Genomic DNA, 15,912 nt, shown 5'->3' with positions numbered 1-15,912 from the left:
ATAAAAAAGACAACTTGTTTTTACTTTCTCCATTTATTAAAATAAAAAAAACATTGTTCAATCGATAATAATCAAAAGCAAATACTAATTATTTTGAAAAAAAATATGTAATTGCCTAACAAAATTAGCTTGAAACTTTAATCAAATATAAAACTCAATTTTAAAAAAGAAAGGCTTAAGTTAAGTGTAAAAGTGATTTTTACCTGACTAGAACAATTAAACATATACAAAAAAAATTTAACTATATTTTTTAAACTTATCAAAATTTTGCTTAACTCAAATTAGTACAATAAAGTCAAATTGTCGCCAAAAAACGCCTGAAAAGCGAAATGTACCATAAAATTTTTCTAAATAAAGGCAATATTTAAAACTTTAAAAATCTAAAACCTAAAAATGTACTAAAAAATTTTATAAAATAAAGTTAATAATCAAAAGCAAAGATTTTTTATTAAGAAAAACTATGTAATTGCCTAACAAAATTAAATTCAAGCTTTGCTTTTCAAAGACACATGTTAAGTTTAATTAACTCAAATAGGAACACTGAAACCACATAGTTGCCAAAAAAGGCTGGAAGGCAAAATGTACCATAAAAATTTAAATCAAATGCAATATTTACTACTATAAAAAGTCCTAAAAGCAAAGATGTATCATAAAAATTTAAATAAAATGCAATATTTACTACTATAAAAAGTCCTAAAAGCAAAAATTTACCATAAAACTTTAAATCAAATGCAATATTTACTACTATAAAAACTCCCAAGGCAAAGATGTACCATATAACAACGCAACGGCAATATGTAGCTGTAAAAAGCTGTAAACTGTGGCAACTACATGGAAAGCAATACTCACTATTTTCTGAAGATGGGGTTCTGGTACAGGGGTCTGAAGAACTCCCCCCTTTCTCCATCATGCTCTGCACTGAGGTCCCGGATGAAGTCGAGATTGTGGTATTTAGAAGCGATGAACCTGATAAAGTTATTTCTTTCGTTGAAAAATAATTTTAAATGTAAAATGAATATTATACCAAACAGTTTACTGACACGTTGTGTAAAGGAAAAAGCTTAAAACTTTAGCAATGCTACACAAATTTTTACATAGAATAAAAAAATCAACAACTTAGAATATTAACCTGATGGAGTGGAGGTTCACTGCGTAATTGCGGATGCTTGGTCGAGCTCCGATGGACCTCATGAGAGCGACATACAAGTCGCTCTCATATATGGCCATGGCAGCGTATCGTGCATCGATTGTAGCCAAAACTCCTTGCTCATCTGTTCAATAACACTTTGTTTTTAATATCATGTTTTGTTAAAATTTTTGGTGAAAGCAAATTAAGTTGATTAAACAAAAATTGTTCAGTTTTATTAAATCAAGCAACTTTTAATTTACTTTTTACAACAATTTCAACTAGTTTCATCAAATCAAGCAATTTTTAGTTTACTTACTATTTACAACAATTTCAAATAGTTTCATCAAATCAAGCAATTTTTAATTTACTTACTATTTACAACAGTTTCAACTAGTTTTATTACATCAAGCAATTTTTAATTTACTTACCATTTACAACAATTTCAAATAGTTTCATCAAATCAAGCAACTTTAAATTTTACTTACTATTTACAACAGTTTCAACTAGTTTTATTACATCAAGCAATTTTTAATTTACTAACTATTTACAACAATTTCAACTAGTTTTATCAAATCAAGCAACTTTAAATTTACTTACTATTTACACCGGTTTCTTGTCCTTCTTCAGTTCCGTCACCAACTTCTTCGTACTCATTACCTACTGCATCTTGATCTTCTCCTGCGTCTCCTTTAAAAGTTAAAAAATTTATAGAATTTAAAATAGTTTCATCAAATCAAGCAATTTTAAATTTACTTACTATTTAGAACAATTTCAATTAGTTTTATCAAATCAAGCAAATTTTAATTTACTTACTATTTACAACAATTTCAACTAGTTTTATTAAATCAAGCAACTTTTAATCTACTTACTATTTACAACAAATTCAACTAGCTTTATCAAATCAAGCAACTTTTAATTTACTTACTATTTACAACAATTTCAAATAGTTTCATCAAATCAACCAACTTTTAATTTACTATTTAAAACAATTTCAACTAGTTTTATTAAATCAACCAACTTTTAATTTACTATTTAAAACAATTTCAACTAGTTTTATTAAATCAAGCAACTTTTAATTTACTATTTAAAACAAATTCAACTAGTTTTACCAAATCAACCAACTTTTAATTTACTTACTCTTTACAAAAATTTCAACTAGTTTCATCAAATCCAGCAAATTTCAATTTACAACAATTTCAAACTAGTTTTATCAAATCAAGCAACTTTTAATTCACTTACTACTTACAACAATTTCAACTAGTTTTATCAAATCAAGCAACTTTTAATTTACTAACTATTTACAACAATTTCAACTAGTTTTATCAAATCAAGCAACTTTTAATTTACTTACTATTTACTACAATTTCAAATAGTTTCATCAAATCAAGCAACTTTTAATTTACTTACTATTTACACCGGCTTCTTGTCCTTCTTCAGTTCCGTCACCAACTTCTTCGTCCTCCTGACCTACTGCATCTTGATCTACTCCTGCGTCTCCTTTAAAATTTAATTATTTTTATGATTTTCCATCAATTTTGTATTTAACTCGTCTGTCTGACAGTATTATGTTTTTAAAGTTTTGAAATAAATCGCGCTTGAGTTGTTATGATGATACTGAGTTCTACAACTAGGACTTGCAAAAAAAAAACTAAAAGTTTTCATGCACTTGATTTTTTTTTTTTGAAAGCAGTTTATAGTGGTCTCATTAAACAAAAGCCTTTCAATTTATTTACCAGCAGCTTCGTTATCTCCACCATTTTCTCGTTCTTCATCTTCATTCTGGTCATCTTCGTCTTCGTGGTCTCTTCCTTCGTATCCTATGAAAAATTAAAACCATTTACTTAAAACTTCTACTACCTACTTTGTTTAGTTAACTACTTTTTAATTTACTTCTAACTTATACTACATACTTTTGTTAAGTTAACTACTTTTTAATTTACTTAAAACTTATACTACCTACTTTTGTTAAGTTAACTACTTTTTAATTTACTTAAAACTTATACTACCTACTTTTAGTTAGTTTAATACTTCTTAATTTACTAAAACTTCTGCTACCTAATTTTAGTTAGTTTAATACTTCTTAATTTACTAAAACTTCTACTACCTACTTTTAGTTAGTTTAATACTTTTTAATTAACTTCTAACTTATACTACCTACTTTTATTTAGTTAACTACTATTTATTTTACTTAAAATTCATACTACCTACTTTGTTTAGTCAACTACTTTTTAATTTACTTAAAACTTCTGCTACATACTTTTATATAGTTAATTACTTTTCAATTTACTTCTAACTTCTACTACCTACTTTTGTTTAGTTAACTACTTTTTATTTTACTTAAAACTGCTACTACCTACTTTTATCTAGTCAACTACTTTTTAATTTACTTAAAACATTACTACCTAATTTTGCACAGTCAACTACTTCTTATTTTACTTACCACTAAACTCCTCCTGTTGTGAACGCGCTTGTACTCCTTGTGATCTTAGTTCCAGTCTTCTGCTTCTTCTCACTTTTGAAGAATTCGCTCCGCCTCCTTGGACAACTTGCTGCGTTCCATCGCTATCAGCTTCTAACGCGTCACCTCCATGACCTTATTTGCAAAAATTTTTAATAATTACTATTTCAACCAGCATGTATGTTCAATCAAGCAACTATCAATTGATTTACCGTTTTCAGCGGCTCCATCACCATCTTCTTGTTCCGCTTCTTCTTCAACCATTTCATCTTCTTCGTTTTCTTCTCGTACCTCGGCTTCGTTGCCTTTGAAAATAAAACAATAATGTTAATTTTTTTTAACTAGCTTTCATTAAATGACAATTTATTTGCTTACCATTCGCATCACCTTCTCCATTTTCAGCTGCTCCTTCCATTTCTCCGCATCCATCAACTTCTTCAGCATCGTTCATTTCTTCAACGGCTCCACCTGCCTCAGCGACCTCACGCTTGACTTGTTGCCTTCTCGATCTGAAAAAATAAAAATTTACAACACACAATAAAAAAGACCCGATGAGCTACATGAGTCTACAACCTCTGCGATCTACGGCTAGCGGTAGGTCCTGCTGCAATTGCTGCTCGCACTTCCTGTCTCCGGCTAGCGGAAGGTCTTGCCCCAACTGCTGCTTGCACTCCTTGACTCCGGCTAGTGGAAGGTCCTGCTGCAACTACTGCTTGCACTTCCTGACTCCGGCTAGCGGAAGGTCCTGCTGCAACTGCTGCTTGCACTTCCTGACTCCGGCTAGTGGAAGGTCCTGCTGCAATTGCTGCTTGCACTCCTTGTCTCCGGCTAGTGGAAGGTCCTGCTGCAACTACTGCTTGCACTTCCTGACTCCGGCTAGTGGAAGATCCTGCTGCAACTGCTGCTTGCACTTCCTGTCTCCGGCTAGCGGAAGGTCTTGCCCCAACTGCTGCTTGCACTCTCTGACTCCGGCTAGCGGAAGGTCTTGCTGCAACTGCTGCTTGCACTCCCTGACTCCGGCTAGCGGAAGGTCCTGCCCCAACTGCTGCTTGAACTTCCTGCCTCCGGCTAGCGGAAGGTCCTGCCCCAACTGCTGCTTGAACTTCCTGCCTCCGGCTAGCGGAAGGTCTTGCTGCTGTTTGCCTTCTCTGCTTTTTTGGAGTTTGTTTTGCTTTTGCCCTCGGCGTCAGGTCATTGGACAGTCCCTCCAGCAGAGGCGCCAGTTGCGGGTAAGCATTCTTGACTGACATGAGAGACCTGCAAAAAAAAAAAGTAACAAAAATCACGCGAGTGCAAATGAGATCAAAATGTAGTGTAACTTTTATTATTATTATTATGATTATTTAAACATAAATTATTTCTAATATTTATACACATACTTACAACCTGTTATTGCTAAAAACTTTTAATTATTATTTCAAATTAATTTTAACGTTATACTTGTAAAAATTGAAAATATTATCTACGAAGTCATTGTGTTTAAGTTCCTACAAATTCCAACTGCACTGCCGTTAAATCGTTATCATTATTTTTAATTAATTTAATTATTAATTAAAAAATTGAAAAGTACCTGTGCTTTTCTCCTCCCGGTGACGTGAACCGGTACTCATCATTCATGTCGCCGGGTCTCTTTGAAACTTCGACCTTCCAACCTTTCAGGATGGTCTGCGGGACCGGTTGCCACGGCTGTGAAAAATTTTAGATAACTCGTGTGTGAACTAGAGGCGGATCATGTGTAGTTTAGTGTATAAAAGTATTACGACAGTACAACATTCAAATAATAATGATATTTTATTATTATTATTAAAAAACATTAAAAAAACATTTCACAACCATGTAATTATATACTTTCGAGCATATAAAACCAACCAAGAGCAACGCAAGTATATTTAAATTATTGTTTAAAATGTTATGAATTTTAAACAATAATTAAAATATACTTGCGTTGCTCTTAGTTGGTTTTGTATGCTAGAAAGTAGTTGAGAAATATTTTTTTGCGAACTGAACTTTAAAAGCGTGTAGATAAATTTTGTTAGAGTAAAACAGACAACAAAATCAAAATAGTTCGGTTTTGTAAACGTAAGTTTGATACTTTTGTATTATCAAAAAACTTCCTCAGTTTAATGTTTTAGCTTTTTTTGTGAAATGTTTTTTATAAGGTAATAACTTTGCTTAATAATAACTTTATTTCTATTTCTTAAGATTTGATTGCAGCATGGGTTAATGTTAATGATGAAATTAATCTTTGCATATAAGCATGCTTAATAACTTTTAATACATAATTTACAGAACGACAAAAAAAGGGCTCAAAAATATGGTCTTACCACCTGGCACACAAAAAAACTTTCGGTTATCAAGTAGTACACCACTTGGATACCTTTTACAGGGTTGCCAAATTTTTTTGAGAAACTTCTTCCAGGTTTTTAAAAGTACACGTTTTTGGGTCTACCTTTTGTTTAGATTAAAGTTAAGTTTAAAGTTAACAACTTTGCTAAGTAGTGTAACAAGATGAAAAAATACTGTAAAGCTACTTTACGTGTGTTTCTTAATAAAAAAATTTGATGATGACAAATTTTTTATCTATATGGTATATTTTTGTATCAAATTAAAACTTTACTACTTAAAATTTAAAAATTGTTTAAAATTTCAGGTTTTTCCAGGTTTTTAAGAGATTTTTACTCAAAATTACAGGTTTTTTAGTGATTTTTGTTCAAAAGTCCAGGTTTTTTCAAAATTCCTCAGATTCCTTGTTTTTCCAGAATTCCAGGTTGTTGGCAACCCTGCTTTTAAAGTCTTGTCGAGGACAAGCAAATATAAATAACTTGTACTAGCCATATGAAAAAACTACAAAACTATAAATTTTGCTTATCATTAAGATTAATACGAATACTTGTACAACATATCTTTTATGGAAATGGTTCAAAGTTGCACGAAGACAGTTTTGCACCAAAGGTCTATTTTGCACGAGAGTAAAAAAAACCAAAAAAAAAAAAAAAACGGAAAAAAAAACTAACAGTAAACTAATTAAAAAAAATCAAAAAGTTACTGACCGAGGGTAAGGGTTAAGGGTAACAGTGATAGTAAAAAAAAAAACAATTAAAAACTATATAAAAATGAAAACTAAATTATACAAAAAATTAATCCGTGCAAAATTGTCTTCGTGCAAAAGTGACCCTCCGTACAAAATTGTCTTTGTGCAAAAGCATCTTCGTGCAATTTTGTACGCTCCTGCAAATTTGACAGCTACTCATCATTTATATGTCAAATATGAGATAACAGTATTCAAAAAAGAGAGACTCATTGTGATTTAAATGTAAAAAATTAATAGATGGAAAAAATACTATATTTGCCTATTTAAAACTTGGGATACTATTTTTATTTACCAAATTGTTAGCAAGCCTCGGCTTTCTTGCACACTGATAACCAGTTCATGTCAAGATTTTAGTTTTACCATATTACTTCATAACTTTTTTTATACATAAACAATTTAAAACAAAAACATTTGTTTGTTGTTTTTTTTATAAAACAACAGTCTATAATTATAGATTTAGTCCTCTTGCTTAAACATCATTCTGATGATACATTTAAAAAACTTAATTAGTAGAAGTAAACTAATATTTATAATAAAATTTTTCATTATTATTCAGTTAAAGAATTTAGAAAAGTTTAGATAATCTAACTTTTTCAAAATGTTGAAACTAGCCTGAGATAAAATGAGCTAAACACAACTACACAAAATGAAAATAATAAATTATAACTTACAAAAGTTCTCTCTCTCATTTTGGGGGCTATATTAAAAATTAACTAAAATCTGTAAAAATTCACTAGTTAATGTGTTATAAATATACAGAACTTATTTAACTTTGTGAAAATGAACAATTTGAAAAGCAGCGCACGGTAAACCATTGTAAAAATAATCTATGCACAAAAAATTATTATATTTTTGTTGGCAAGTTGTTCATGTTTGTTTGTCTTTGTTTGAATCAACAGTTTGTTAACAAACATCAAATAGAACTTTTATTTACTTTACAATTGATACGGAGAAATAAAAAAAAAACAATAAAGTAGTGCTTAAGATTATAAAACAAAAAATTGTATTTATAAACCAAGGAGAAAACTTAAAATATATTAAAAAAAAAAACTAAAAATAAATATTTAAACATAATAATAAATATTTTTAGTTCAGGATCAAAATATTTAATTAGTTTTAAACATATGTATACATATAATATCAAAACAGAAATTTAATTAAAATATACTAAAAATCATTAAACATAGAGTAAAACCATTTGCTCATTTCCTTACAAATACAAACTTAGTTTGCAATATCGAAAATTGTTTGTTAAACACTATGACTTAGTTTTATATGGCATTGAAAAATTTAATTTTTTTTATACCTTTGTCAATTTAAATCCACTGTATTAAGTACAAAAATCAAGAAAAACTGAAAAAAAAATCAAAAAACTATGTAAATTAATAGTAAAACTGTTAAAATGTAAGTAGAAAACACTAAAAATGAGAAATTTTATACTTTAAGCTACTTTGGTGTTGCAATATTTATTAACCATAATATGATTGTAAAAAAACATGTATTTTTATAAAGAAGAGAGAAACACATAATTAAATATACTTGAGTTCAAGTTTATAATTTATAATTTTATAAATTTATAACTTCAATATTTCAAAGCTATTCATTCTAAGTTATCAGAAACAAAAGCTGTCCACAATAACATTAGAAAATACAAATAGGTTAAAGTACTTTTTTAATTACGTTTTTAGTGTCTTAGTACATAGATAAGAGGGAATTTTCAAACTGTGATTCTTACCAGGGGCGTGTTATGACTGGTTTCATGTTTCCTGTGAACCCCAAGAAAAAAAAAAAAAAAAGAAAAAAAGGTTCCTCGAATAACACTAAAACGTTGTTTATTGACTTTGTTTTGGTTATTTGATAAACTTTGAATAATGAATGTTGAATTTATAACACTGAAAGATTATAAGCTTCATAAATAAAAAATGCTCGTTTTTGCCCAGCTGAAGTAGATTTTAAATAAAATTTTAATTGTGACGTGATAATAGGTTAAATTTTTAAAGTAGCATTTTTTTTCTAGGAAACATTTTACTAAGATGCTCTTAGTTGCCATTACAAATTGCTTCTTAGTGTAAAAAACTTTTGATTAAGTATTGCTATTCAACTAGTAAGTACAATTTTACCTAAAAAATTTCCAATGTAATCATTAAAGTTTTATTTTACTTAGTTGATTGTATATAATAATGTTGTTTGAAGCTTTTAAACCTTGAAAAGTTCAATTCAAAGAGTTTTCAAAATCACCTTAAGACCATTACAACACCTGATAGTTTATTCTGTTATCATTTAATGGTATTTTATTATTTTTATTTAAGTTATTTTATTTTTGTATATTTGTTAGCCACAAAGTTGATTCTTGATTTTTTTAAATTTTCAACTCATAAAGTTTTCAAAACCATTAATAGAATCGCTGCACATATAATATCCTTGCATTGAAAAATGAAAAGAAATGAAACGATTAATGCAAAAAAAAACTAATAAAAAGTAGTAATAACAAAATATTATATTTCTTTATTTACTATACTGTATTAAATTTGGATAAATTAAAACTGAAAGAACTAATAAAAGTTATGAACTTACAAAATGGTTTAAATTAGTTTAAAAAACAAATGTTTTTTATTTCTTTAACTGTTGCAGACATAACTAAGTTACTCTATAAAAAATTGACCTTTTTATCAGGAAATAATATTATAAAATAATTAAAACTAGAATAAATTTTTATAAAGAGAATTTCAATTTTGAATTAAATGTTAGTATAGATGGAGTTCTACAATTTTTTCTTTTAAATTTTAAACTCTCTACATTTATAAATTTTTTCATAATAAAAATATTTTTTTCAAGTAACTTAATCTATAAAATTTGAAATTTCACAAAAAAATGTTTAAACTAATACAATTATATTAAAATACCTTTAAATTATAATTAAATGTTTGCCTGATGGTGCAGGGACTCTAATGATGGTTATGAAATACTTCCGAGTTAAAAGTTTCAAAAAATCAAGAATTAACTTTGTGGCCAACAAAAAAAAAAAAAAAAACTTAAGTAAAAATATTAAAATACCATTATATGATAAAAGAATAAATTGCCAGGTGGTGTAAATGAAAAATCTACTTTTATTATAAATAGATATATAAATATAAAGAGTTACAAACATTTAATTAAAACTCCATCTATACTAACATTTAATTCAAAATTGAAATTCTATTTATAAAAATTTATTCTAGTCTTAATCAATTAATTATATTATTTTCTGATAAAAAGGTCAATTTTTTATTGAGTAACTTATTTATATCTGTAACAGTTGAAGAAAAAACATTTGTTTTTTAAATCAATTTAAAACCATTTAGTAAGTTCATAACTTTTTACTGGTTCTTTTATTTTTAATTTGTCTAAATCTAATACAGTATTAAAAAAATTTCTACTTATATGTATTTTTTTAAATTTTTAAGCAGAAAAAAACATTTTGAACACTGAGTTTTTCAGCTAAATATTGCGTAGTACTTACAATGCGTACTTAACTGGCAGTGCATACCTTAGAAATGCGTACTTAAGAGGGAAACTAAGAACAAAAAAATTATGAACCCCCTTTTGAAAAAAGTCTAGACACGCCACTGAATCTTACTCAAATATAATATTCTAGTACAGAAAATTCAAATTATTTAAATTTAGATAGAAAATTCTATTAGAATGGCAATCACAGTTAGAAAATCCGTTCGCTTTGAAACTCAGTGACTTTGGTTCTATGCTTAAAACCTATCAATAAATTTTAATCTTTTTTTTAGTTTAAATCAAAATCAATATTGAATAAATTTTTTAACATAGAAGCAACTCTTAAGACTAGCTTTTATTAACTTAATTAGAAAAAAAACTCTAAAAGGCTTTAATTTATAAGTTGTACTAAAAAATTCAATATTAAAAAAACTTGAATATTATTAAAAAAAAATATAGATAAATATGTGAAACAAGTTTAATATATATAAAAAATTTCAATGTAAATATTTTAACAAATTTGGATAAATATCTGAAATAAGTTCAATTTATATATAAAAAAATTCAACAATAAAGTTTAAACAACCAAACAACATCGATGCAAATATTTCTGACTGAGAATTCATAAAAAAGTTCCAAATATCGTTAAATTTACATTAGTTCTTAAAATATACGTACATGTTAAAAACGATAATAAAAAACTAACTTACATAAATAAATATAAACTGAAAAGTCGTGAACATAATTTAGTTTATCAAAAGTTAACATGTTATATACAGTTTAAAAGTTAAATTTTTTTTGAGTTAAAGTTTCAAGTTTGCTAGATTATTTTAATTTTATAACTTGAAACACTTTTATGTATAGTCCTGCCAAAACATCAATAATTGCATTATACATTGGTAATTCTTTAGAAGGGTGAAATGGGAAAAAATGTTTTCTTTGAAAGATTACAACTAAATGTAAACTTGTTTTCAAAGTAGAGTCATTTCAAATGAAGCTTCTCTAGGTTTTCGCTTTAGATAGTTTCACAGTATCCTTATTTATACGGTTACATGGCAGTTTAAATTATGACAATATGCAATTTAAAAGAATGAAATTCATTAAGTACAAACTCAGTAAAGTTATTTTTAGTTTTTAGTTCAATTAAAAGTGTACAACTTGGAAAACTTTGTAACCTGTGCTTTGATTTTTTTAACTACGCAACAAATACAATTACATACAAATAAGTGAATGGACGTGAATTTTCAAAAATTCAAATTTATCTAGGATTTTAAATAAATTGTTAATGATTTCAGTATGTAAAATTAGTGTGTATAAAATAGTTTTTTAATAACTAATGTTTAAATACACGTTTTAATAACGGTACAAATGTTTCTTAAATTTAACGATTAGAGCAAATATTTTTAGGTGTAATTAAAATTTATTTCGCAAATTTAAATTTTTCTGGGTTGTTAGCTATAAAATCTGAATTTACTGATTTTTCAAAAATTCACTAGTAAATATGAAACAAATCAAGATTTCACCAACTGTTTTACTGCCTTATGCGATTATTAAAGTTTTTTGCGACATTTGTTAAAACAATATCGGTTAACGATATCCGATATTGTAAGAAGATAATTTAGTGTACCAAACTTGTAAACTAAAAAAGCTTTTTTCTAAACATGCTAGCCCCAGGTTTTATCTTTAACTAAAAAACTCAAAACAGGTAAGGGTAATTAACAGAATACGCTTTTTGTTAGGACTTGTGGTAATATAATAATTTCAAACTGAATAAATATCTAATTTAAAATTTAATTATCAAGTATATAAATTCCATTTTATTATCTTATGTAACATTGAAATGATACTGTCGTTGACTGATTAGGTTTATGTTTGATATGGTAACTTAACTTACCTAACACATCGCATTTTATAAGTTGCAATGAAATGACTTCATATTTTCAAAAGATGCAAGTACATTGTAAGTTATGATAAGATATTTTACTACAGATAGGGTCATACAAAAGAAAATTGTTTAAAAAAAATTGAAAGTTTTAAAATAGCAAAAATTCATTAGTACAATAAAATGTCCAAAGCAATATAGGATTTATGAAACTAAGGAAAGACTGGTAAGACTAATTTGCTCTCTCTTTAGAAAACAATTGATTTTTGTTTGAATTTAGTTCTGCATCTCAAACTTTGCCCACATTTGAGCAAAAAACTTTATTTTAAACCAGTAACAGAGTGGCCACTCGTAAGTAATACAGCAAAAGTATTAGCAAAAATGAGTGCAAAAGTTGAGCTGAGTCAGCATAAGTTGCTCTGAGCCAGCCCAAGTTTACTTTTAAAAAAACCATTTTAAAAACTTTTATGCCTCCTTGCAATATGCCTTTTCTGTAGGACTCATGTGCTCATACTTTACAATTTAGTATAAAAGTGATTTGAAATAGATGTTTCAACCGTTTAAACTTTGTTTTAATCTTTCAGCATAAAATCAATCTGATCACTTAAATCTAAACAGTTTATTCTATAAAAAAATTCAAACCATAGTTCCAAATAAAGTTAAAATGTGTGTTAAAGCTGCAAGGTTTAAAATTTTACCTGGAAACTGAATTTGACATTCCAAAGCTAAAATTCAAATAAAAATTTAAACAAAAGTGAATCAACTTAATCACTTAAGTACTACCAAAAGTTTAGTCTGAGTTTTTCAAAAAGCTTAAATAAAATTACTGAAATTTGTCCAACAATTCTTAGTAAGTTTGAGTTAATGCAATCAATTTTGTTAAAGAATTTTAATTAAATAACTTTTTACTCTTCCAGAACCAAAAGTCATAAAAATTCTAATCTACCATTCTATGTTTATTGTCTTTTGAGTATCATTTATAATTTTTAACTGCTTGTTTATGAAATTGTTTGACTATAATTTTTATATATCCCCAAACAACTGATTTTGTTCTTAAAAATTGTGCTACAATTCCATTATGTGTTAAAATAAAAAATAACTTTATATATAAGTTTACAGAGACTGGCTCCAGGCTTTGAATTTTAGGTAAGTTCTTTAATCATTTGCAATTGTTATTTAAATTGATGTACTTCTAAACACTAAACCAAGATCCAAAGCTACAGCTTAAAAAAAGAATTTTCTAGATAAGTCATACAAAAATAAAAACTAATAGTGAATAACATTAAAATAGTATTATACTGAATTATACTAAACTACAAAAACAGTAATGATAATTTAAATCAAACCAGTTATTAGAAAGTTTTGTTTATAACTTGAAATACATAATTTTAACCTTAAATTTTTAAACTTTAAAATAAAAGATATGAATTATTATTTAGTTCATTACAACTTAAGAAAATCAAACTAATTCTACTTGAACTATCAACTAAAATACATGAATCTTTTTTTCCCATCTTTTACTTCAATTCTGGAGGTCAAACTTGTAACGAGCAACGAAAAGTAACTTTTTATAAAAATGATTCTAGCGGATATGGCTGGATTATCATCAGGATATGGAATAGAAAGTGTTGTTTAATTATTTAAGTATACTTTTATTTAATGTTAAACTAAAAAATAAAAACAAGTTAAAAATTTATAGAGAAATAACGGCAGAGCAATTTTCATACTTAGTTATAAAACTTATTGACTACAAAACATTAATTTAAAAATACGTATTACTTATGTTTTTATAAATTTATATCAAATAAGTTTCAAAACTTAGGACTTAAAATTTTTCTTAAACGTTATATCAAACAATAGAAATTTGTTTACAACACTAGAAAGTTTTAATTTTCTATTCTACAACGATGAAATAACGTTAACAAAAGTTAATTAACTAATTAAAGTATGTTTTTTTTTTACATTGACGGAATTTTAGATAATGATTTTTTGTTAAAAATCACACCATTTTGAGTTTAGCCTTACTAAAACGATTTATTAGACTTTTTTTTTCCAATTAATTATGAAAATTATAATTTTGGTTAAAAACGATTAAATTAATACTAATTGATTAACTGCTTATTATTAATATCATTTATCTAAATAAAACAAAAAATTCAACGCAACTTTTTAAGGTTACTAATCATTAATAGTCTACAAAATAATTTTTGTTTCATGTAGGTCATAGACATCGACACTTTTTTAAAAAATGAATTGTTTCTTAATTTTTCTTTGAAATAAATTTGTCATATGGAAAATTTTGTAGTTAGTTACTAAAATGTTAATTATTTTTAGTAGCATATTTTAGCTCTCGAATCTATTATTTCACTGTAATCAGCATTAAAAGTGTCCTATAAGCAGTTTATTCACAATACTATAAGGTATCTAAAATAATTTTCAGCTCTGTTATTTTTTAATACATACGTTACTAAACCAGTAAAAAAAATTCAAATTTTAATCTTAGTTATCCTTTTAAACATATTCCTGTAGCATCGATTATAAAAATTGGCCCGTTCATTTTTTTGCAGTATAAAACAATCTTTTATAACGTCAGTGAAATGTGTGAAATTAATCTTCAAAAACTTTTTCAAACTAAGTTGATTAATTTGTTGAGAAAATTAGAAAAGCTACATGGTTTTATAAGTCTAATTATAGTTGTGTTTTAGTTAGATCGATGTTAATATATATGTAACAATGTAACTAATAAACGTTTTTATATGTTAGTTGGTATCTGTACAGAGAGCTCTTCAAATTTGGGCATATTATTCATAATAAACAACTTTACACCTTGAGTTTGTCAAAAAGTTTCATGCGCATAGCAATGTTTACGATGATAGGCTAAAATTACTCAGAGTCAAAATAAGTATTTTTCTGCGATAATGTGAAAACTTGCGGAAAAAATAATTTAAATAGTTAATGAACTTTATAAAAGTTAAATCAGTTTTCCTTGAAAACTTTTCATATCGACCAAAACTACTTGACCAAAACTAACTTTTTTATGACAAAAATATCTTAATGTTAAACAAGGTCCTCAACAATAAGTTCTTTAAAACAGGTAAACTGATTTAAATAAAAAAAAAGAAGAACTGCTTGTTTTAATTGTACTAACCTGCATTCATGTTTTAAATTATTGCGTCATAAACTTTCTTAACTACTTGTTCATGAGTTGATACTTTATTAGCAGCTGTTTCCTCTGTTACGCTTGTGTTAATTTGAACCACAGTGTTTATAATAATTTTCCTTAAAATAATAACTGTAGTAAACTTTGTTTTATTTACTAAATTTGTTTTGATGCAGAAATTGTTTAAAATGAAAGAATACTTTTATCTGTTTTTAGTTTCACTTGTAAGGGTAGCTTTTTATTATAAAATTGTAGTTCAAGAAACTTTTTTAAATTAATGTCTATAAAACTTAAGAATCTCATTTTGAAAACTGTGTAAGTAAAAGTACTACTGAAAGTATTTTATATTATTTGTTTTATTCTTTTTTTATAAACCGAACAAACAACCTATACTTTAAAATTTTATTTAAAATGTAAAAAGTTTACACGTAATACTTAAATGTCTCTATAGAAAACTACTCTAAGAATAGTATTTTTTAAATAAAATATATTTTAGTAAATTATTTAAGTTGCACATATTATGTTATATTGTATAAGTTTATGTTGTATTATAGTATTACTAGAACTTTGTTGATTGTACAGTTTGTGGGTATTTAAACTTTTGGGTTTTATATTCATTATACTAACAAATATTTATATTTATTTAAATGTTTTAAAAGAAAACAGTTAGATTTTAAATTTTATTAGTTTACTAAATAGTGTAATACTA

At 26.6% G+C, this 15,912-nt stretch overlaps 1 protein-coding gene across 1 annotated transcript in view; it reads right to left on the bottom strand.

The window, feature by feature from the left end:
• Positions 1 to 848: 848 nt before the first annotated feature.
• Positions 849 to 15,912, bottom strand: part of LOC145832155 (uncharacterized) — a 48,143-nt gene continuing 33,079 nt past the window's right edge. Inside the window, exons 13-22 of the mRNA XM_082939510.1 lie at positions 5,158 to 5,273; positions 4,161 to 4,844; positions 3,963 to 4,096; positions 3,800 to 3,892; positions 3,570 to 3,722; positions 2,863 to 2,946; positions 2,537 to 2,626; positions 1,727 to 1,816; positions 1,130 to 1,271; positions 849 to 966 (exon numbers count right to left, since the gene is read on the bottom strand). Coding sequence (XP_082795636.1) covers positions 849 to 966; positions 1,130 to 1,271; positions 1,727 to 1,816; positions 2,537 to 2,626; positions 2,863 to 2,946; positions 3,570 to 3,722; positions 3,800 to 3,892; positions 3,963 to 4,096; positions 4,161 to 4,844; positions 5,158 to 5,273 — 1,704 coding nt within the window. The remainder of the gene's footprint in view (positions 967 to 1,129; positions 1,272 to 1,726; positions 1,817 to 2,536; positions 2,627 to 2,862; positions 2,947 to 3,569; positions 3,723 to 3,799; positions 3,893 to 3,962; positions 4,097 to 4,160; positions 4,845 to 5,157; positions 5,274 to 15,912) is intronic.

This window comes from Thalia democratica, chromosome 3 (genome assembly GCF_965202585.1).
Source record: "Thalia democratica chromosome 3, ktThaDemo2.hap1.1, whole genome shotgun sequence".
Taxonomy (NCBI): Eukaryota; Metazoa; Chordata; class Thaliacea; order Salpida; family Salpidae; genus Thalia; species Thalia democratica.
The sequence above is the reverse complement of the archived record's forward strand: the minus strand, read 5'-3'. Positions and strand labels throughout refer to the sequence as shown.